At 42.9% G+C, this 24,853-nt stretch overlaps 3 protein-coding genes and 1 pseudogene across 3 annotated transcripts; all 4 read left to right on the top strand.

The window, feature by feature from the left end:
• The first annotated feature begins 250 nt into the window (after positions 1 to 250).
• Positions 251 to 24,853, top strand: LOC127429521 (claudin-4-like). Its single transcript, XM_051678584.1, has 2 exons — positions 251 to 335; positions 22,755 to 24,853. Exon 2 carries the CDS (start codon positions 22,763 to 22,765, stop codon positions 23,393 to 23,395), a length of 633 nt encoding a protein of 210 aa, XP_051534544.1. The 5' UTR covers positions 251 to 335; positions 22,755 to 22,762; the 3' UTR covers positions 23,396 to 24,853.
• On the top strand, positions 1,478 to 2,011 carry LOC127429989 (claudin-4-like; annotated as a pseudogene).
• LOC127429516 (claudin-4-like) lies at positions 9,978 to 11,128 on the top strand. Its single transcript, XM_051678563.1, has one exon. The coding sequence runs from the start codon at positions 10,027 to 10,029 to the stop codon at positions 10,777 to 10,779; it is 753 nt and encodes a 250-aa protein (XP_051534523.1). The 5' UTR covers positions 9,978 to 10,026; the 3' UTR covers positions 10,780 to 11,128.
• LOC127429524 (claudin-4-like) lies at positions 12,040 to 14,455 on the top strand. The gene has a single exon (XM_051678585.1). It carries the CDS (start codon positions 12,549 to 12,551, stop codon positions 13,176 to 13,178), a length of 630 nt encoding a protein of 209 aa, XP_051534545.1. The 5' UTR covers positions 12,040 to 12,548; the 3' UTR covers positions 13,179 to 14,455.

The raw sequence follows: 24,853 nt of genomic DNA, 5'->3' as shown, positions 1-24,853 counted from the left end.
CAATTCCTTAATTGTAGACATTCCTTACCTGTGTACGTGCGTGTGGAACCCTATCCTCTCTACTCTTGCCAAGAAGATTTTAATGAGCTGCCATGTAAAATAGAGCCATTATTGTCCTAACGGTACTTTTGGCCACCAAACAGAGCTCTCTTTCATGAATGAAACAATCAGTAGCCCTTAAAACTTTATCCCTCTTTTTTCCAGTTTCACTATGTTCCTCTAATGTCTGTTCCCTGCAAACCCTTGGACGGTGAACACAAGAGGACATTTTAAGATACAGAGCTGCAGTGCCTTTGGGGAAGATTGCATCCCATTCTCTGGATATCGGACACAAGGTCAGCATTCCGCCACTTGTTTCTTCTTATTTTCTTAGAAATGCTAGAATAGATATTTAATACAGAAAGAATTATAAATGGTTTATAGCTGTTGCATGTGTGTGTGTTGCGGTGATTGAAGCAATACAGTAAGTCTACCAAGTGTGGTCTACCAAGAGGGTCTTGCCCATTCGAAAGTCAACATAACATGTTTCTGGACTGTGACAATAGGAAGATTATGGAGCTACGGTACTGTCCGTCTCATTGAAACAATCATTTTCACTGTTGGTGTCTTTGGGTGAGAGCAAAAACTTGAGTGCATGTTTACTGCCATGTGAAATGCTTTCTGGAAATGGCTAATTTAGTAGAAAACCCCATTACTAAATGCATGTGGTTGTCACATAATTATATCTAAGTAGAGATTAAATGTGTGATATAATTAGCATTATGTAAATTCATCCTCCTAAACTCTAACATTAACAGTGATTAGCAGGAACAAAATAGGCTGAATCCAATTCAGCTACAATTGGGTGTTTATTACATGGTGAATCGTTTTATTACATTTTAATTACCTATAATATCATTTTTGATGGTTGCGGACAGATACTGCATCTATCTATCATCTATCTATCTATCTGTCCATCCGTCCATCCATCCATCCATCTATCTATCCTTTGTAAAACCATCTACAAAGTTTGTCTAACAAACTTTACCAATGTAGTTCATATTTGGATTACTACTATAGTAGTAGTAGTAAAAAAATAAATTAAAAAAAATAGTAGGAAAATAGTAGAAACTCAAAAGTATTTTATTCATTTCATTCATTCATGTATTGCACATTTTGTTCTTAAAAAGGTACTTTTATTGAACCATGTTGCCATTCGATGAATTATACTAATGTTGTATTTGACCAAAACTATCAATAACTATGAATAGCTAAATAGTAACTCAACTAAATAGATGAGTTAAGACTCGCCGTTGGGATTGCTTGAGCAATGACACCATCACCGTGGGCCAAACCATGATGAAGGCGCACCTGTTTGCTCCACGCCACCCCTACTTTTTTCAGGTGCATAAAAGGACCCGCTTTACTCCAGATGTTCATTAAAGCAACTCTACAGACCAGATTATATATGTTCTCACACTCTCATTCGCCTCAACACATGAGTGAAGCATCTTTCCAGCATGGTCTACTCTCCGCAGGGTTACAGATGCTGGGCATTGCCCTGGCTATAATCAGCTGGATCGGGGTGATCATGGTGTGAGCTCTTCCCATGGTGCTCATCACAGCGTTCCTTGGGCAGAACATAGTCACTGTGTAGATCACCTGGGAAGGAATCTGGATGACTTGTGTGGTTCAGAGCACCGAACAGATGCAGTAATAAGTCTATGATGACTCTATGCTGGCCCTCAGCTCAGATCTCCAGGCAGCTCATGCCCTCTGCATCATCTCCATCCTGGTGGGTGTTTTTGGCATCCTCCTAGCGATGGCTGGAGGGAAATGCACCAATTGCATTGAGGATGAGAACGCCATGACCAAGGTAGGCATCGTTGCAGGAACGATCTTCATTGTCGCTGGACTTCTCTGCTTGATTCCGGTGTGTTGGACTGCCAACACGATTATAAGGGACTTCTACAACCCTCTAACTGTCAGCGCACAGAAGAAAGAGTTGGGAGCTTCGCTGTTTATTGGTTAGGTTGCTTCTGCGTTGCTGCTTATTGGCGGATTGTTGCTTTGTGCCAACTACCCTCCCAAGACCACTACTCTGCAAAGTACACTGCTCAACCTGGTGGAACCAAAGGCTATGTGTGAAGAGGAACCAAGGAGCGATGCAAATAGTGACATTAACACAGCATTTTCAATGTACATTGTGATTTGTTCAGTTGTTTGTTAATGTTATATCACTGACGATACGGTTTAATTGGCTGTCAGCCACCAACATATGATGAGGATGGTGAAATACTCTGAATGCATCAGGTCACAGAGCTGAACAGATCAACGTTGGCAAAACTTTGGATGGGAACTTTTTATACATCTTATTAATTTTGTCAACTGGAGATACAATCAGCACAACCTCTTCAGGAGTTATGAATCTGTATAAAATGTAAATGTAATCAGATTGAGGTTTAACTGTTTCAATTGTGACAAATCGAAATTACATGCATTTAAAGTAATACACTTTTTAACAAAATATCTATCTATCTATCTATCTATCTATCTATCTATCTATCTATATATATATATATATATATATATATATATATATATATATATATATATATATATATATATTGTTTGTGGCCATCAATCACAAACAAAAGTAGTTATATATACTGAGTCTGTAACTGTCAGTTACATAATTTTTTCTGGGTCTGTTTAGCCAGAAGTGAGAGACTGCAGATTTTAAATGCTTATATCTTTTGAAAATGAATTTTGTCAACATTTAGAAGTACACTAGCATATAGATGGGTTTAAAGCTAATATATATGAAATAAAAGCAGCAAAATTTTAATTTTGATTTCACGGGGTCTTTAAAGCTGCACTATGTAACTTTTGGCCCTTTAGTGGTTGAAGCATAAAACTGCAAGTTACTTGTGGAGGAACACTTTGCGTAGATTCGGCACTGTTATTGTGGCGGATAAATCTTATGGATTGAGGACTTGGGGATTACCTGCAGAGCGGATTCATGACGAGCTATTTTCATGCTGATATTATATCATTTGCTTAAACATTTATATCCGATATTACTTACTTTGAAGAAGATAAACAACATTCTTAATTATATTTTAATATGATTATTAAAGTGTTTTATCCACTACACACAATGCACATTATTGTTTGTATTGTACTAAACAGGGAGGCCTGGGTAGCTCAGCGAGTATTGATTCTGACTACCACCCCTGGAGTCACGAGTTCGAATCCAGGGTGTGCTGAGTGACTTCAGCCAGGTCTCCTAAGCAACCAAATTGGCCCGGTTGCTAGGGAGGGTAGAGTCACATGGGGTAACGTCCTCATGGTCGTGATTAGTGGTTCTCACTCTCAATGGGGCGCATGGTAAGTTGTGCGTGGATTGCGGAGAGTAGCATGAGCCTCCACATGCTGTGAGTCTCCGCGGTGTCATGCACAACAAGCCACGTGATAAGATGCGTGGATTGACTGTCTCAGAAATGGAGGCAACTGAGACTTGTCCTCCACCACCCAGATTGAGGTGAGTAACCACACCACCACAAGGAGTTAAGGTTATTTTTCTTAACCCATTGGCAAATAGTTTTTTTCTTGCTTCAATCATAAATCCATTAAATTCTGTTAGATTTCTCTGTAAACATGGCATAATATCATGCCATTTTGCTAGTCAAGTAAATGTGTGTCGTTTTAAGGATGTTTTGATATTTTTACTGAAAAGCAAGACAAAAATGCTGAACGAGATTACCAAATGAAAAAAAAAACAAAAGACATGTATCCTTCAGTCGGTCAACAGGTGCTGATCCTCAGTTGTTCAAGAACTGAATGGGGGAATGGGGCGTATTCCTTCAGTGGGTCAAGCCAATGATACGCTCCTTCACAGCCCGCACTCCAATGCTATTGGCTCATGCTATAGTCAGTCTTTAGTGGAAAAAGCCACCAAAGCAGTCACATGCTTAAAACTAGTGAAGTGCTACTGCTGTTTAAAAGATTTGCATGCTGATTACTGGGTAACAGATTTTTAGGGGGGCTGAGACTAATTTTAGGGGGGCTAAATCCCTCCTAAATAGGTTCTAGCAATGCCTATGGGCATCAATATAACCATATAATACTAGCATATCCAAGGACTGTGGTGTAAGGTATCAGTCAATGGCAAAATCACTAGTTTATCCAAGTTTAACAACTCGTTTACAAAAGTGCATGCCCACTATACTTCATTATGTCCACAGTAAGGAGGAATAAACAAGAATTGTGGTTGAGATGTGATTGCCTAACCAGATGTATAATCTTCAAAACACCTGAAGAGAAAATACACTAAAATATTGGGTTCAGACCAGTGCACTTTCCACAATCACTGAATTAGAGATATCGCAAAACTGAGCCCGTTTACATGCACACCAATACGCTGATTAATTGATCCCAAAAATCAGCTAAATTAAAAAATCAGACAAAGCAGATTTGAAAAATGTTCTGCTTTTGACTTCAAACCGTGAAGAGGCATGTGCACAACATGTGCACACATTGGATAAGCTAGTAAGAACGGCGGTTAAGGTGTTTACATGCAACGCAAAATTGATGTAATGGGCAAAATTCTACCCGTGTCGATCAGTTTATTCTTACACCGTTTATGACCTTACACCAATTAATTACACAATGGTGATTTTATTCTTAAAGTCATGGTGAGGTTAAGGTTTCATGTACGGTACGGTATTACACTATGGTTTAAGTTTGGGGTTAAACTTATGATAAATCGCTACTTCAAAAACCTGCTGTTTCTCTTCCTTCTGTGGTACACAACAGTACAAGTTGTACATTTTTAGGAGCCAACTCGAAAAATTTCTTACGATTTCGCCATCTTGTACTATTCTTACGACTTGTCATGAGATTGGGTTGGATGTCATCTCAATATTTAAGTGTTGGTATTAATCAGTTTTTGGGTTCAAAGCTTGTTGTGAGGGAAGTTTCTAATTTCAGTGATGGTATTTTAGCACTGGAAACTCAGGGCTTGGAATTTGTGTAATCATTATTGAGTCCAGATTATGAGCAGATGCTCTGTCAAGGTCTTTTTCGGAAGGTGATTTTTACCACATTTGACCTCTACAACTAAAGGCTACTAATTTCCACTTATGCTGTTCTGACCACCTTCAAATCTTTTACAATATATGCATCTTTTACTGTATGATCCGCCCCTAAGAACCACCTTAAGTGCCTCCCAAGCCACGCCCACAGAGGATACTAAGGACCAGTTGGTCTCCATATAGACAATGATTTCAGCCTTTAGCATTTGTTGGAATTCAGAATTTTGAAAAAAGGGATACTGTACATTAAAATGTCAACTATATGATTTATTTTTCTCCGTATGTGACAACACCTCTAAACACACCAGGGCATGATCTGAGATTAAAATGTTTCCAAATGAGCAATCAAGAACTGATGAAATGAGGTACTTAGATATAAAACAAAATTTATTCTAGAGTAAATCTTATGCACTGATTAAAAAAATGTGTAGTCCCTCCCAGATGGGTTCAAAAGTCTCCAAATATCTGTAAGACCAAGATTTTTACAGTCCTGTGAAGCATCAATGTTGCTCAAGGGGGCTTGCACATTTTTGCTTCGATATGATCAAGGACTGAGTCCATCAAAATATGAAAGTCTCCTCCCAATATTATACCATGAGGGGTGCCAGCGTCTTGCAACATCCCTTCAAGATCTCTAAAAAAGCCCTGATCATCCACATTAGGTGTGTAAATATTAGCCAAATTAAGACTCTGTCTCTGAATTTCTGCTAAAACAATAATGACTCTTCCTAATTTATCATTAAACTGTTTGAGACATTTGAATTGTAGATGTTTACTTATTAGTGTAATGACTCCCCTGCTCTTACTCGAGCCAGCACTATAGAAAATGTGCCTACTATTTTTCAGCTTCCTGCAGAGAAAGATGCATTTCTTGAAGAAATCCTATTTCATATTTCTTACGCTTCATAAGAGAAATAACCTTCTTTTTATGGGGTGCTCCAACCCATTCACACTCCACGTGGAGAGAGACAATCCATTCATATTAACATTTTACATTTTGACATGTATGAAAAAATAAATCATGTGTCAAAAACAGGATTATAAAGATCACATTCCAACAACAGTGTAACATTAAAAACTCGAACATCCCCCAAAACAAAACAAAAACAGAAAAGAAAAACATGTACATTAACCCCGCGCATGACAGCGCCAACTGGTGCCCATACCTCCAAACTCAAACAGTCCATGTATGCCTACGAGAACCTCCACAACACTTTGCCGTTGGATTGATCAAATCAGTTGCTTCTATACAAGTTTTGTGAGACAAAATTACACAGCAAAAGATAATCTATAAACCCAACAACAGCCATAGGCGGAATAAACACAAGGAGCGTGTAGATTAATCCACAAAACTGTCCGAAGGTGTGTTACTCCACAAAATAAACTCCAGCCGCTAGGCGGAACCGGCAAAAAAAAACTAAAAAAAAATCACGTTTTTTCAACTCATTGAAAAAACAAATTTTCAATGAGTTGGTCCTCTTGGCTGCAACATGAGTTACTCACCCAAAGACTTTGCATGAAATATTCCACAAAATAAGCTCCGGCCGCTAGGTGGAACCAGCACAAAAAAGGCGCACAGACTCTTCAAACAGTCAAGCGAATGCTCAGTGAGCCTGGTCCACACATGGTTGCAAAATGAGTACATTTACATTTGGCAGATGCTTTTATCCAAAGTGACTTACAGTGCCCTTATTACAGGGACAATCCCCCTGGAGCAATGTGCCTTGTTCAAGAACACAATGGTGGTGGCGGCTGTGGGGATTGAACCAACAACCTTTTGCTTACCAGTTCAGTGCTTTAGTCCACTACTCCACCACCAGTGCTGTGGGTATGTGAATGTTTTACGGCCATCCTTAGCATCTATTCTCAATTTGGCCAGGAATATCAGTGCAAAAGTGACCTTCCATTGATGTAAAAGTTTCTTGCATTCCTTGAATCGGTCACGTTTCTCTCTTGTCGAATTCGCAAAGTCTGGGAACAAGAAAATGCTGTGGTTTTTCCAAGAAAGCCTTCATTTACTCCTCTCCTCATGTAACACGAGATCTTTATCAGATGATATCAGAAATTTGGCCAGAATGTATCAGGGCCTGTCTCCCTCAGCAGATCGCTCGATTTCCAGCTTAAGGCCTGCTATGTCGAGCAGACTCGGGAAGAGCCCATCCAGAAATTTCAACATATCATGTCCCTCCTCTCCCTCAGGAACACCAACGATACGGATGTTATTCCACTGGCTACGGTTTCCCAAGTCCTCCAACTTCTCCCAGACCAAATCCACCTTGGTCACTAGTGGGTTAGCAGATAATTCCCTCTCCGATGACTCCAGATAATCAATCCGTTTCTCGACATCCCCCACTCTTGTAACCACCTCAGTGAATTTTGTCTCCATGGCAGTGATCGATCGATGTATCACAGTGTTGGGCCTCATGTATTCAGATAGAAGACAAAGGCAGGCCTAACACAGTCGTAAAAACTCAAGCCCCCACATTCCAAGTCGTAAATCTTACTGATAAAAATCGCGCCAAAATCAAACAAAGGGAGTCCAAAACAGACTACAAATCCCATGAAGCCTTGCTCACTAAAGGATCAAACTCTCAACTCCTATTGGATGAGGCACACAACAGAACGTCCCTCAAACATGACATCATCAGGAGTTGAAATACCTCTGAAATGCTTCTGGGATTTGCTTCTAGCAACTTTGTTCATCCTGTATAGACGCAGTTTCATCACTGCTCTCAGGTGCAACCTCGTGGCACAAGGAAGTAACGTCCGACTTGAAACTGTGGCCATACAATCTCCATCTCGTTGGACGAGTTGAGATTACTCTGTGTTCAACCGAACACTCTAACGGATCCGAAGGAGACCGCCGAGCAATTCGCATCTTCATCCATTTGCCTACAGAAGTGAAGAGATTAAAGATTTCTCTTTCATCCTCAATCAAGTCGACATTTCTGAGTTCTCCGCCAGCCCGCCGAGAATCAACAGCCATACCGCCCGCCGACAGAGTGAGGAAACGGCCTCCCGTCATCACTCGAGCCTCAAGGAACCGGGTCAGAGTTAAAGGACGGAGGAAAACACATTCTACTTGTGTCCTCATGCGATTCAAGTAAGAGGTTTACGTCTGGGCAGAGATAGAATATTATAGTGTGTTATTCTTGTGTTTCAAGGTTTTTGCTTATACAGTTTACGGACCGCCATGTCCGCTTATTATTAATACTCAGAGTATTAATTATCATGATCTTGTTTTGCTGTATTGTGGTCCAACCAAATTGGACTGTTGTGCAATTTCGCCATCGCAAGTGAGACAGGTAAACTGAGTTCATCCATTAAAGAGTCAATGTACGCGGGACTGTTTACGAGCCGTCCACCGCGTCTCTGAGCGATGAACTAACAGCTGCTTTCTCTCCCACGATCACGAAATCGGCTTTAGGGCTGTCACTTCTCTCTCTCTCTCTCGTACTAACCACGCACACACACGCACGCACGCAACCCCTCACAAACATTCTGGCACACATTTTGGCTCGTAGATAGCTTAAATGCTAAAGCCCAGCTTTGTCCCTAAGCTATCGTATAAGCAGATACACGCGGTAACTGGTAGACGCCATTGACTGGTTTCTCCCCGCCCCCATTTGCGGACATATTCCCTGGCCAGAAGTCTCGCGTGACATACTCTCCACGAGAGTCACGTCCGCCATTTTGTGCGCGTCCCTCCTTACACACACACACACTGTCACACACACACCTTATGGATTATAGGATTATTTTTATTTCCATATCTAATCATATCACTGTTTAGTTTGTAGTTGTAAGTCGGAAGTTTATTGACTGCATTGTATTAATTATTAATTGATATTACTGCATAAATAAACTTTGTTTAAATTACAAAGAGAAGTGTTTTGGTTTGTTTTGCATACGCCTGTGTCATGCTGACGGGATGTCAATGCTTGGATTCAAACCTTCATTCATTGTTTTTTTCCCGAAAATCGATATTCTTCGGATGTCGATTTTCCTAAGAAAACATTCTAATATTGAGACTGTTTTACTATCTGGTTATTAGTCCCTGATTTCAGGGTGGTGCCCCGTCAATGTTAATCCTTATTAATATTCTATTGATTTTTGATAATTGATAATTATCTTTGAAGATTCTTGAATTTGAATGATCAATAAGCTAGTGTTAATTTTAATTAATGTTTCATCGATGTTAACAATTAACAATTATCTTTGATAATTGTTGATTTAAAGGATTAAAAAAGCTAACATTGATTCTCATCAATGTTCTATTGATTTTAATAATTAATAATTATCTTTGATAATTATTAATTATTGCTAATAACCAAACTTGCTCCTAAACGTAGCACACTACATTTACTGGAGCCCCATATGAAGTTTTAATGAGTTAGACTCCAAGTCAGCGATGACCTTCGTTAGCATTGCCGATATGTTCAGCATCTCTCGCCGCAATTCCCGCATTCCCGGGTACTGGAACATTCTGTAGCAGCATGCCAACTTCCCATGTGATCATACTGAATTTTATCTGCTCTGTAGAAGAGTGTACAACATTTCACCTCTTCTGCTAATGGCAACCAATTTCCACTCAAGAAATTCTGACAGAACCTTTTTTCACAGGGACGAAATCAATGACATGTCTCATCTTTGACTTAGATAAGTTACAAAAGGAGAAACGAAGATACTTGCAAACAAAGGTACATGCAACCAAAAGTATGTGTGAATATGTCTTCAGGAAGAGCACTCCTGAGCAAGCTGTTGACTATTTTGTGACTCTTAGGAATCTTGTTCAGCAGGTATAATCAGGCAGATACTCTGGTATGTAAAACTCCTCCCAATGAGGATCCATGTCTAACAGACCATCACTTCCTGCTTGTTTCTCAGACACATATGGGTTAAGACCAGACCAACAGCTGCTTTTGGTTTTGTCAGCACCGGCAGCTTCAACATGGGGAGGATTGCTAAAGAAGTGTCCGGACAGACCATGTGCTTTATTGGTTTTGTTGGCCTATGCGTCTGTTGTGGTATTCCCATGTGGCGTGTCACTTCGTACATTGGTGCAAACATCGTCACAGGTCAGATCGTCTGGGACGGATTGTGGATGAACTGCGTAATGCAGAGCACAGGACAGATGCAGTGTAAAGTTCAAGACTCAATCATGCGACAGACCCAGGACCTGCAAGCAGCACGTGCACTGATCGTCATCGCAATAGTGGTCAGCTTCGTTGGGATGCTTTTGACGTTTGTTGGAGGGCAGTGCAGTAGTTGCCTGAAGAATGAATCCTCCATGGCCAAAGTGCTGATCCTGGGGGGCATTCTCTGCATCGTAGCTGGAGTCATCGGCCTCATCCCAGTCTGCTGGTCTGCGAGCTACACCATCTCCGATTTCCAGAATGTTCTCACCATCGAGACCCAGAAGAGAGAGCTTGGAGCATCCATATACATTGGCTGGGGCGCCTCAGGGTTTCTTCTGTTTGGAGGGATCATTCTGTGTACTTCCTGTCCACCAAGACAAGATGTGTACCCGAATTACCCAGGCATGTACCCCTACCAAGGGCCTGTGTACGGGCCTCCTGGATCTTATATGCCTACCAAAACATATGCACCTAGTGCTGTATATACTGGAACAGGGACATACATTCCTAACAAACCTTATCCAGCCCCGGGCGCTTACTCAACTGTCCCAGGACAATATCTTTAACAAACTGACCATGTTTCGGACTGATACCATACTGCTTCCAAATTGTATGACATAATCTGTATAATATCAGTGGTTTGTTCTTTAAAATCTATACACCCAAGAACTGTTCTATTTAGAGACTCGCTTAGTGACATCTTATTCTTTGCTTGCCTTTGAATGAAGATGATTTTGTTTGTTTATGTCTCCAATGTTGTAATGCTAATGACATATGTATATAGTGATTAGGTAATTTTTCTGTGTGTACAGCAAGCTTGTTTGATGGAATTAAATAAAAAAAATGTATATATATATATATATATATATGGCAATATATACACAACACATACATGAAATATGTTCATATATATAAGGTCACATTCTTGTATATATATATATATATATATATATATATATATATATGCAACATGTATTTAAAAATACTTCAGAATATAAATAACATATATTTTCCAAAAACTATTGGGATTTTAATATGTGTGTATATATATATATATATATATATATATATATATATATATATATATATATATATATATATATATATATATGTTCAAGTATATGAACTACTGTATATGTTCAAGTATATGAACTACTGTATAATATCATATATATGGGCATATATTGTCATGTCAGATTTCTGAATGGAGAATGTAACGTTGATTATTCCACCACAGAAGGGGAATATTCTGTCAATAAATATATATATATATATATATATATATATATATATATATATATATATATATATATATATATATATATATATATGTATATATTGCAATGTGAAAAGTTTTCTTTTACATGTATTTATATTGCTTCATTAGCTGATTAACTGAGACTTGAGCATGAAACTTTTTTCAGTTCACTGCCAAATAGTTAAAAATGTGAAATTATGATACCATTATCAACTTCACTTTCAAAAGATACCCAAGAAAGTACCACAAAATCCGGCAAGAAAGTAACTGAAAGTTACTGCAGTCTGTCATGTGGTTTATTATCAAATCAAATCAAAATCAAATCACTTTATTGTCACTCAACCATATACACAAGTGCAACAGTGGGTGAAAGTCTTGGGTGCAGTTCCGAGCAACATAGCATTCATGACAGTGATGAGACATATACCAATTTACAATAAACATCAGATTTACACAACAAAATATACATATCTAATATACACATAATTACACACAACATATAATAATAAACAATGTACAGTACACAATACACACAATATAGAATACACATACAATAAAGATACACAGTATACAATAAAATACAGTATATATAATATATACAGTAGGTTGTATACAGTGTATACAACCTATTGTATACATACTTATTACAGTGTAGCACAGGTTTCATTAAAACAGTCAAGAAGTCGTCTTTAATTCATTCTGCCATAACTAATCAAAACACTGATTCCATTGCTTATATTTTTGCTCTGTTAGCTCTATCTATAACTCTATATAATTTGTTTTGCCTCTCAACAAGCCTCTGGTTTAACATTTACCTAATACTTTCGGTTGACATGTTTGTCGTTGAGTGCCTCATTGATGCGCATCTCATCGAAACTAGCCGGTGTTCCCTGCTGTGGAATCTGGCCAGGCCTGATTCTTCACCTTATCCTGGTTTCAGGTGCATCTCATTTTGGCATTATCTCCTCCCTCCCATGAGCATCTTAAAATTCTGAAGGTAGAGGACACAAGTCATTATTCAAATTAACAGCAGAGCCAACAATTCTAAGCTAGTGAAATCAAACCAAAGAGAAGAAAATGGTATCCATGTGTCGGCAGATCCTCGGCATGTCCCTAGGTTTTATTGGCTTCCTGGGAGCTATCATGATTTGTGCTCTTCCTATGTGGAAGGTGACAGCTTTCATCGGGGCTAATATTGTGACAGCGCAGACCATCTGGGAGGGCTTGTGGATGAACTGTGTGATGCAGAGCACAGGACAGATGCAGTGTAAGATCTACGACTCGCTCTTGGCCTTACCTCAGGACCTGCAGGCCGCTCGGGCACTCGTGGTCATCGCCATCATCGTCTGCTTCTTTGCGCTCATCCTGGGCATAGCTGGTGGGAAATGCACCAACTTTGTGGAGAAGGAAGACGCGAAGGTAAAGGTGGCGATCGCCAGTGGTGTCATCTTCATCGTGGCAGGAGTGCTGGTCCTGGTCCCCGTCTGTTGGTCAGCTAACACCATCATCAGGGACTTCTATAATCCCATTCTCACCGATGCCCAGAGGAGGGAGATGGGGGCTTCACTCTACATCGGCTGGGGTGCGGCTGCATTGTTGATCCTTGGAGGAGGTATTCTGTGTAGCTCCTGCCCACCCAAAGAAGACAACTACGGGGTCATGTACTCTCAGCCACGGTCCGTCGCCAGCAACAGAGCCTACGTCTGAACGGAGATCTCTCACACAAAGACTGTTTACATGCAAAGACTCTTTATTCATAAAGCCTTTTTGTTCCCACCTCTGGCTTTTTCTCTGTTCCAAGGAAAAGGACATTATCTGACATGGCATAGGTTATTTATTATGATTTTGTGCCGTGATTATAGAGTGATCTCACTACACTGACCTAATTTCATAATAGTAGATTCACAGTACTGAGGATTTACACATGTTTTCACAAGAAAACATTACAGATCATGTTCACTGCAAAAAAAGTATATTTGTCTTATTTTCCAGTAAAAATATCTAAATATGCTTAAAACATGAACAATTATTTAGGAAGCAGAATTGCATAAGATATTAAGTTTTATTTTCGGAGAAATCAAACCAAATTTGGTGGGGTTAAAGCTTACAACAAGAAAAAACTATTTGCCAATGGGGTAAGAAAAATAAACTTGTTTGCCCTTTTAATCAAGTTTTTTCTTTCTTTCTTACACATATTTCAAAATGCAGAACGTTTGGCCATTTTAAACATTACAACTAAACATTCTTCTAAACCTGAATCTCAAAAGTAGTTTGGCTGAAACTATGCCCTTTTGTTCAAATCCTCCCAAACTGGTTGGACTAGGTATCAACGATGATACTAGCAAAGATGTTTGCTTCCCTGATAGCACACAAACATCACATAGACGTCTATTTGATGTGTGTTTACATCTGAAAACTATATTTTTTTCGGTTGTTTTCTCATCTGCAATACATCTATAAGACGTTCCCTCATGGACGCGGACATTCAGCAGATGTCTTTGAGACATTTATGATTTAGAATGTTTGTAAATCATATCTTTTTAAGATGTTTATCAGATGTTAATTAGAATGCAATACTTTCCAGATGAAATGCCCTTTAAGAGATATCTGGGAGATGTACGTGTGCTATCTGGGTTGCATATTAACAAGATGTCGGTCACATTACTTTTGGGAACATATTTATTTTTTCTCTCATTTTAATACTATAAACTTAAAACTGACTAAGCTAAATAAATAAAGGTTGACCTCAACCTATAACAAGTGTTCTTGTTGGCTGTATGCTTCCAACAAGGATTATGGGATTTGACAAAAGAGATGTAAACCAATCACATGTTTTTAAAACCCTTTATTTTCACAAACTCATTGAATCTCACAAGGCTACTATTCCTTCAGTTTAAGTAGATTCTCTCTTGGAGTAGCATACACTTTTCTCTAAATCCAGCCTGTTTACACAGAGATTTTGTTTTGGAAAAGACTGAAGCCAATGGCATCTATGGGCATGCAGTTACGGGGTTGCATCCTGGCCCTATTTGGCTGGACTGGGGTAATAAATGTGTGTGCCTTACGCATGTGGAGAGTAACAGCCTTCATTGGTACCAACATTGTGACTTCTCAGATTTTCTGGGAGGGTATCTGGATGAGCTGCGTGGTGGAGAGTAACGGACAGATGCAGTGTAAAGTCTATGACTCCATGCTGGCACTAAGCCCTGATCTGCAAGCTGCTCTTGCTCTGGTTGTGATTTCCATCATGGTGGGTGTTGCTGGCGTTCTCATGGCCTTGTCTCTGGGAAGTTTACAAAGTTCATTGTTACACCAGCACTGAAGAGAGCATCCTGACTGGCTGCATCAATACCTGGTAAGGCAACAGCACAGCCCACAACCGCAAAGCCCTGCAAAGGGTGGTGCAAACTGCCAGACATATCATCGGAGGTGAGCTTCCCTCCCTCCAGGACATATATACCAGGCGGTGTGTGAAAAAAGCTTGGAGGATCATCAGAGACTCCAGCCATCCGAGCCATGGGCTGCTCTCACTGCTACCATCAGGCAGGCGGTATCGCAGCATCAGGACCTGCACCAGCTGACTCCATGACAGCTTCTTCCCCCAAGCAATCAGACTTTTGAACTCTTGATCTCTCACGATCAAATACATCAGCACTGCACTTTATTACTCTTATTATCTCACACCGGACTGTCATAAATTATATTCTCTCTTAACAACACACTGGCAACTTACTATCAACTGACAGCCTGATTGTCAATACAGTACAATACAACCTACCGTAAATTTTATATATACTATATATACTATTTTTTTTATTGTATAATGTGTATTCTATATTGTGTGTATTGTATACTGTACATTGTATGCTATTTGTATATTGTGTTGTGTGTAATTATGTGTATATTAGATTTTAAATTGTGTTGTGTAAATCTGAAGTTTATTGTAAATTGGTATATGTCTCATGTCACGACTACTATGTTGCTCGGAACTGCACCCAAGAATTTCACACACTATTGCACTTGTGTACATGGTTGAGCGACAATAAAGGGATTATTCATCTCCCCCGAACGTACACACTCCGCTGCGTATCGTGACCACATTACCACCTTGGGTGTGCATTATTTTTCAACAGTTCAACGGTCCGTTGTCAGTTATTCCTTAATTAACTAATGGAGCCTTATTGTTAAATGTTAGCATTTAATACAGACATTTTCATTACAAATTGTATAATGACCATAAAACATGTTATGTGAAAAGTTTAATAAATATTTTTTAACATTAATTTCAAAATGTCTTAGAAATAGTTTTACAGTGCTGCAAATTTTATTGTGCTACGTCTGTGTTAATAATGAATTAATTCTCTTTTGTAAATGCTTGTGCAAATGCTTGTATTATTTCTAGGTAATGCTGTGCAGTTTCAAATCAATTAAACATGTTACCTACATGCTTGCTTTGTTGTCTTAATTCTGTTTTCTGTGTGCCAGAGGACTGATACAGCCATTCAAACACACTATGTGTGTGCTCTGGGAAGTTACATGACATTTGTATACATACAAATTGTATTGATACAATATTGGTTAACAATGTTCTTTTTAAAATGACAGTACTCTGCGCCAATGGGTGGGTGAAATACCAATTGCAGTATTGCCAGATCTCGCAAGAGAAATAAGCAACCTGGTCTGGAAAAACCAACCCAAAATAAGCCACTTGCCTCACCAAAATAAGTGAAAATAAGCAATTAGTTTTTTCTGGTGTGGTGGATTTTTCTGCACAGAAATCATAACAAGCATTTAGATAATAGTTAAGTATCATTTTAATTACAGATCTGCTTCTGAGTTAAAACCTGGCAACATCAAATCTGTATTAATGCATCATATCTAACAATAATTCAGTGAAGACTTGGAAACAACTGAGAAATATACTTTTTATATTAGCCATGCATGCATGTATACCATATGTAGTATTTATAGATAGTTATTAAAACGGTCTTCATTCAGAGAATGTCACATCCACAACAGGTGATTATGCAAAGAAATGATGCAGCAGTTTCTTTAAGGATCAAAGCACATTTTACATTTTTTGGGGGCAACATGAAGTGGTGTAGTTCCAAAAAATTACTGTGATAAACCGTCATGGTTACTTGTGTAACCTCCACTCCCTGATGGAGGGAACAAGACGTTGTGTCGATGTAGTGACACTAGGGGTCACTCTTGGGAGCCCGAGACACCTCTGGTCTTTGATAAAAGGCCAATGAAAATTGGCAAGTGATATTTGCATGCCACTCCCCCGGGCATATGGGTATAAAAGGAGCTGGTATGCAACCACTCATTCAAGTTTTATGCTGAGGAGCCGAGACAAGGTCCGGCCATTTCAGCGGGTAGTTCACAAGTAACCATGACGTTCCCTATCTGTCACTCACTCGACATTGTGTCGATGTAGTGACACTAGGGGTCCCTTTTACGAAATGCCACAACTGGCTGTACTGTGTTGCGTGAACTGGCGGTGTGTGGCGGGCAGACCACTGTGTGCCTCGTAGCCAGCACACCAGGTCAACACGTAACCTCCCCCAACATAGTTATGAGTATCAAACGGCCCTTTAGGGACAAGTCAACTACCCAAAAGATAGAGACAGGCTAACCCAGTCGTGGCCTCTTTTCCCCTTCTTTTTTTCCACTCCCTAAAAAACAAGGGGGATTATCCGACTGGGCCGCTAGGTCTAGTCAGGGGGTGTCCCTCCCAAAGGGAGGACACCACGGAGACCACACCTCGCCCAAAGAGAGGGGGGGATATTTAAGTGGAAAAATACGTCACATGGTCTTTCCGACTATGTGGAGAGTCTTCAAGGTAGATCCTACCCAATGGGGGAGGAGTTACTACAAACATGGAGACTGGGGCAGAGGGGCTCTTCCCAAGGAAGACACAGTTTGCCAACAGGGAAACGAATTAGCGGAAGATATACATCGCATGAGGTTAGCCTTACAGGGAACCGCCACATGCGGAGCACCTACCCCAGAACAGGACTCTTAGTTAGCACGTGTACTGGGCTGGCAGCGAGTCTCTCCGAAAACTCGACTGCCACAGGGCTCTGAGGAAGTCAACCAGGGAACAAAGTTTGTAAACACTACTGGGAATTAATGGCGCACGTCTTCAGCTCAAAAGAGGTGGAAGGCGCTATGTGCAAGTGATACACCCGGCCGGCTATCCCGGGCTTATCCGCTTGTATTGCATGCCACTACCTGGGACGAAACCGGTTCCACCTGGAGGTTGTAGAACCTTGCAAAGGTGTTGGGTGTTGCCCAGCCCGCTGCTCTGCAAATGTCTGTTAGAGAGGCACCCCTGGCCAGGGCCCAGGAGGCTGCTACACCCCTGGTAGAATTGGCTCGTAGCCCTACCGGGGGCGGCATGTCCTGGGCATGATATGCCATAGCTATGGCGTCAATGAGCCAGTGGGTGATCCTCTGTTTGGAGACAGCACTTCCTTTCCGCTGTGTACCAAAGCAGACAAGGAGCTGCTCAGAGATTCTAAAGCTCTGCGTGTGATCCAAATAGATGCGTAAAGCGTGCACCGGACACAGCAATGACAGGGCTGAGTCTGCCTCCTCCTGGGGCAGCGCTCGCAGGCTCACCACCTGGTTCCTAAAAGGGGTCGTGGGAACCTTGGGCACACAGCCCGGTCGGGGTCTCGGGATCACGTGAGAGTAGCCCGGACCAAACTCCAGGCATGTTTCACTGACAGAGAACGCTTGCAGGTCTCCTACCCTCTTGATGGAAGTGAGCGCAGTCAGGAGGGCAGTCTTCAAAAAGAGTGCCTTAAGCTCAGCTGACTGTCAAGGCTCAAAGGGGGCTCTCTGTAGACACTGAAGAACTACAGAGAGGTCCCATGAGGGGACGTGGCATGTTCTGGAGGGATTCAGCCTCCTGGCTCCTCTCAGGAACCTGATGATCAGGTCGTGCTTACCGACGACTGTGTCGTGGTGTGCTGCTATGGTGGCAATGTACACCTTCAAGGTGGAAGGGGACAGCCTCCCTTCCAACCTCTCCAGCAGGAAGGAAAGCACTGATCCGACTGCGCATTTCTGGGGGTCTTCCCATAGGGAAGAACACCACTTAGCGAACAGACGCCACTTAAAGGCATACAGGCACCTCGTAGAGGGTGATTGTGTCTACCACTGCAGGTGGCAGACCGCTTAGGTCTTCCACGTCCCGTCCAGGGGCCAGACATGGAGATTCCAGAGGTCTGGTCGCGGGTGCCAGATGGTGCCCCGTTCCTGAGAAAGAAGGTCCTTCCTCAGGGGAATTCGCCAGGGGAGCTGTCGCGAGGAGTGTGAGGTCCGAGAACCACGTCTGGGTGGGCCAGTAGGGTGCGACCAGAATGACCTGCTCCTCGTCCTCCCTGACCTTGCACAGGGTCTGTGCAAGTAGGCTCACTGGAGGAAACGCATATTTGCGCAGGCCAGGGGGCCAGCTGTGTGCCAGCGCGTCTATGCTGAGGGGGGCCTTGGTCAGGGCGTACCAGAGCGGGCAGTGGGAGGATTCTTGGGAGGTAACAGGTGCACCTGTGCCTGTCCGAATCGACTCCAAATCAGCTGGACCACCTGAGGGTGGAGTCTCCACTCTCCCCTGAGGGTAACCTGCCATGACAGCGCATCCGCTGTAGTGTTGAGGTTGCCCGGGATGTGAGTGGCTCGCAGCGAATTGAAGTGCTGCTGACTCCATAGGATGAGACGGCGGGCGAGTTGTGACATACAACGAGAGCACAGACCGCCTTGGTGGTTGACATATGCTACCGTTGCGTGTTGTCTGTCCGAACTAACACGTGCTTGCCCTGGATCAACGGCCGAAACCTCCACAGGGCGAGCAGAATTGCCAACAACTCGAGGCAGTTGATGTGCCAATGCAGTTGCGGGCCTGTCCACAAGCCGGCGGCTGCGTGCCCATTGCAAACAGTGCCCCAGCCCGTTTTGGAGGCGTCTGTCGTGACCACAACGCGCCTGGAGACCAGTTCTAGAGGAACACCTGCCCGTAGAAATGAGAGGTCGGTCCAAGGGCTGAAAAGATGGTGACAGACTTGCGTGATGACCACGCGACGCCCTAGTCGACTGAGGTGTGAGAGCACCAAGTCCCTGTGTGCACACAACATGTCCCGAGAGTGAGCTAGGATTAGCCAGTCGTCGGGGTAGTTGAGAATGCGAATGCCCACTTACCTTAATGGGGTAAGGGCTGCCTCTGCGACCTTTGTGAAGACACGAGGAAACAAGGACAGGCCGAAAGGGAGGACCTTGTACTGATACGTCTGACCCTCGAATGCAAACCGCAGGAAGGGTCTGTGTCAAGGTAGACTCGAGACGTGTAAGTATGCGTCCTTCAGGTCTAACGTCGCGAACAAATCTTGATGCCGGACGCTCGCCAAAATGCATTTTTGCGTCAGCATCTTGAACGGGAGTCTGTGTAAAGCCCGGTTCAGTACTCGCAGGTTCAAGATTGGCCGCAACCCACCGCCTTTTTTCGGCACGATGAAGTAGGGGCTGTAAAACCCCTTCTTCATCTCGGCCGGAGGGACAGGCTCTCGACATTGTGCGATGAAGGTCACGGTGCGGTCTCTTGGGTGGATGATGTCCACATTAGTGGTCCAGGACCACCACCTTTGGCTCAACCTGGTCGAGATGGGTGAGGCTGACTAGACACGGTTCCTTGCTGCCCCCATCTCCCAGGCTGGCCTATTCGGCGACACCGTCGAGGACTTTGCCCAGCAGTTCTCGATGGCGAAGCAGCAGACGGAGGCTATCCGGCATATCCTGCCCTGGCGCACTCAAGATCCCGCACCCCAACTGCTCGTTGCCAAGGGTGTCCCCCTGCGGTGACTGCACCGGCTCTGCCGCAGCCCACCCCTTTGGCCCAGCCCTGGCGTGGAGCCCACCGCAGGAAGCAGATGCCACCCGTCTCATGGCCGGCCGCCAAGAACCCACAAAGGTCGTCAAAGCTCCCCTGAGACGGGCGACCCAAGGTCGATGAAACCCACTGCATTGGAGCTGGTAGTAAGACCGCTCCATCCCCCGGTGGAGAGCCGAGTGGAGAATCTTTTGTTGCCTTTTCATTTTATTTCGCCACATGCCCAGGTGGCTGCAGTACCCAACAGTTCAGCAAAAGAGCGGTTTCCTCCTTCCCTGGGTCACATACCCGGTGTGCACGGTTGTCATCACGACCAATGTCCACCTTTTTTCCCTTGCAGGTTTGGCGTTCCAGCGGCGGTCTCCCTGCCCCTGCACGCCCAGCTGTGGCACAAATCTGCCCCCGATGTGACGGTCTCCACGGGTTGCGAGGACAGGCCTCTTCCTCCCCTGTCCCAGGCTGTTCCTGGGGTGGTCACAAGGAGCCAGGTAAGTGCTTCGATGTCCCTAGACTCAGCACAGCCATGACATGGTGTGGCACCTTGAGCTCAGCCCATGCCGCGAGGCCCCACCTGCCGGCACATCCGATGACATTGTCCCATTGGTTCCCCTGCGCGGAATTTTGATGCGTGGCTTGCGCTTTCCAATCAGTCGCGATGGCTGGTCTGGACCGTCCGACTTGGCTACGCGATTCAGTTCGCCAGGTGTCCGCCCAGGTTCAGCGGTATCCACTTCACCTTGGTGAAGGACGAAAATGCTGCTACCTTGCGTGCGGAGATCGCCACCCTCCTACGGAAGGGTGCGATAGAACTTGCCGAGATGAAGAAGGGGTTTTACACCTGGTTCACCGGGTGTATTGCTTGCACATAGCACCTTTCACCTCCTCTGAGCTGAAGACGTGTGCCATTAATTCCCAGTAGTGTTCACAAACTATGTTCCCTGGTTGACTTCCTCCGAGCCCTGTGGCAGTCGAGTTTTTGGAGAGACTCACTGCCGGCCCAGTACACGTGCTAACTAAGAGCTCTGTTCTGGGGTAGGTGCTCCGCATGTGGCGGTTCCCTGTAAGGTAACCCCATTCGATGTATATCTTCCACTAATTCATTTCCCTGTTGGCAAACTGCGTCTTCCTTGGGCAGAGCCCTCTCTGCCACAGTCTCCATGTTTGTAGTAACTCCTCCCCCGTTGGGTAGGATCTACCATGAGTCTTCTCCACATGGTCGGTAAGACCATGTGACGTATTTTCCACTTAAATATCCCCCCCTCTCTTTGGGTGAAGTGCGGTCTCCGCGGTGTCCTCCCCTTGGGAGGGACACCCCCCGACTAGACCTGCCGGCCCAGTCGGATAATCCCCCTTGTTTTTTAGGGAGTGGAAAAAAAGAAGGGTAAAAGAGGCCACGACTAGGTTAGCCTGTCTCTATCTTTTGGGTAGTTGACTTGTCCCCAAAGGGCTGTTCGACACTCATAACTATGTTGGGTGAGGTTACGTGTTGGCCTGTTGCACTGGCTACGAGGCACACAGTTGTCTTCCTGTCACACACCGCCAGTTCATGTAACACAGTTCAGCCAGTTGTGACGTTTTTTATAGGGACCCCTAGTGTCACTACATCGACACAACGTCGAGTGAGTGACAGATAGGGAACGTCCTGGTTACTTGCATAACCTCCGTTCCCTGATGGAGGGAACGAGATGTTGTGTCCCTCCTGCCACAATGCTGAACTACCCGCTGAAATGGCCAGACCTTGTCTCGGCTCCTCAGCATAAAACCTGAATGAGTGGTTGCATACCAACTCCTTTTATACCCGTATGTCCGGGGGAGTGGCATGCAAATACCACTTGCCAATTTTCATTGGCCTTTTATCAAAGACCAGAGGTGTCTCAGTCTCCCAAGAGTGACCCCTAGTATCACTACATTGACACAACGTCTCGTCCCCTCTATCAGGGAACAGATGTTACCCAAGTAACCAGGACGTTTTCAGATACCATATGTAAAACAAAGCCAAGGAATTTATTTCAGTTGGATTAAGTAAAATAAAAATTCATAAAAAATAAATGACTGGAATACAACATAAGGGATAAAAGAGTAGCTTGACTGTAGTTTAACTACTTTAAGTTATAAGTAACTTGAGAAGCTACAGTTTCAAAGTAGCACAAAGTAAACACTGTCAGTATACTGTAAAATATAACTGTGACATTCAGCTCTAGTCCTTTATGAAACCTTGATTGTACACCTGAAAAAACACTTCATTCATGTGCTAGTTGATTCATGTTGTGACCTAATTCAATGTTTATCATCATGAAAACCACTGCTATTGCAGAATTACTTTGATATAAACAAAGTTTTCAAGATTTTCTGAAAGATTGTCTCTGATTTTCTGGTTCATGTCCTCTCCACAGTGCTCTCTATGGCTCTTCAGGTCCTGGGAATCACTCTGTCAATGATTGGCTTTGTAGGAACTATTATCATCTGTGCCCTGCCCATGTGGAAGGTGACCGCCTTTATCGGCACAAACATCGTAGTGGCGCAGGTCTTCTGGGAAGGACTGTGGATGACATGTGTGCACGAGCGCACTGGTCAGATGCAGTGTAAGCTGTATGATGCCCTGCTGGATCTGGACCCTCACCTGCAGGCAGCACGTGGGCTAGTGGTTACCACCATGGCTTTGGCCTGCCTGGCTTTCCTCATCTTCCTGGTTGGGGCTGATTGTACTAACTGCCTAAGTAACCCTCGTGCCAAAGCTCGGATTGTAGTGGTGTCTGGGGTTACCTTTATGCTTTCTGGACTGACTACTTTGGCGCCTGTGTCCTGGACGGCCGACTCCATTATCAGAGACTTTTATAATCCCATAGTGCACGAGGCATTAAAGAGAGAGATGGGAGCGGCTATCTATGTGGGCTGGTTAACAGCAGGGTTTCTGTTTGTTGGTGGAGTGATACTCTGCACAAGCTGTCCACCAGAGCGAGTCAACTATTCACCAAGATATACCTTAACAAAGTCAGGCACCCACAGCAGCTATGCCATAAAGAACTATGTTTGATAAACAGTACATGCCACTGAGCTAGAGATTATGAGATCAAGTTTGCAATGACTATTCATCTCCTACAATCTGGAAACATGAAAGCTAACTGTAAAACAAAAAGGAAAAAAAAAAAGGAAAATTGTCATGTAACCTTAAAATGTGGTTACAAATTAACTGGTTTTCCTCAATATTTTCAAAAACATAATTTTATATGATTTAATCTAGGGGTTGGGAACCTTTTTCCTATTAAGCGCCATTTGTGTATTTATAAAATTATTCACACGCCATAAAATTGCTTGCAATTGTTGTGGAATATTGAAGTCTCTTTCCCTCTCAGCAAAAAAACTCTCGAAGTCCAGGGGTTCCAGGTGTCAAAGGTTAGACTTTATTGAGCAAAACAACAAAGCCGAGGTGCCAGCTGTATCGTCCAATCCCCTCATTCAAAACTTACTTGTTTATACACTTCTGTTATCACACATTACCTCATAAGCACACCTCTCTTTGACATTTTAGCCAAAAAGCATGCTTTTCCATTATCTTTGTTCGCCACCGTTATCTCACATACTCTCTGGCTTCTTTTTAATGGTGGAATTAGCTTATTTTAAAAAAAGAACTTTTAAATTCATTTATTATGAAAGTATACATTCTAAGTAAATAGAATATAACAGTCTAAGGGTGTGTTCACACTTGTAGTTTGGTTCTCTTGGTCCTCTTGGTCCGGACCAAAAAAGAAAATAATTCATTTAGTCCTGGTTCGCTTAGTGTTCACACTGGCATTTTTAACATCGAACCTAAAGATACGAAACAAAAGACACCAGGAAAAAGTCACAATCTGACTGGACAGCTTTTATGACGTATATTTTGCGACGGAACTTTCCCAACATCCAGAACAATGCTGGCTGCTGGGCAAAATGCGCTCGTTAGATTTATACATGTATATATGGTGGTATTTTTACAAGCGGAAAACAAATGAAGAGCTAATAAAATGTGTAAAGGAGTCAAAACAGCACCAGGAATTCCTCCGTTGCACACACAAATGAAGATATGCTGCAAGGACGGCTGATGGCGGTTCCAACGCCTGTATATACCGAACTATAATGGGCAACATAACTCCTATGATGAGAAGAAACAGGTATGCTTGAGGTCAGTATTAGGCAAATTACTTCCTGTTTTTGGTCTGTTTAGATGTCTTTGGTCCATGTTGCGTTCATATATCAGTCGAACTGCACCAGAGTTTGTTTGGAAGCAGACCGAGACCCACTATTCAGGCGGTCTCTGTCCGCTTGTTTGGTGCGCACCAAGATTCGGATGGCAGCGTTCACACTTGTTCAAATGAACCGCACTAACAGAGCAATCACACCAGAGTTCGTTTTAATCGAACCAAACCTGCCAAGTGTGAACACACCATAATAAAATAACTTGGCTATTGGCTTATGCCATTCAGTGCTTTGAAGAGTATTTTCTGTCATGGCTGAG

The sequence above is a fragment of the Myxocyprinus asiaticus genome, chromosome 39 (genome assembly GCF_019703515.2).
Source record: "Myxocyprinus asiaticus isolate MX2 ecotype Aquarium Trade chromosome 39, UBuf_Myxa_2, whole genome shotgun sequence".
Taxonomy (NCBI): Eukaryota; Metazoa; Chordata; class Actinopteri; order Cypriniformes; family Catostomidae; genus Myxocyprinus; species Myxocyprinus asiaticus.
This window is presented reverse-complemented; position numbering and strand designations above follow the sequence as displayed.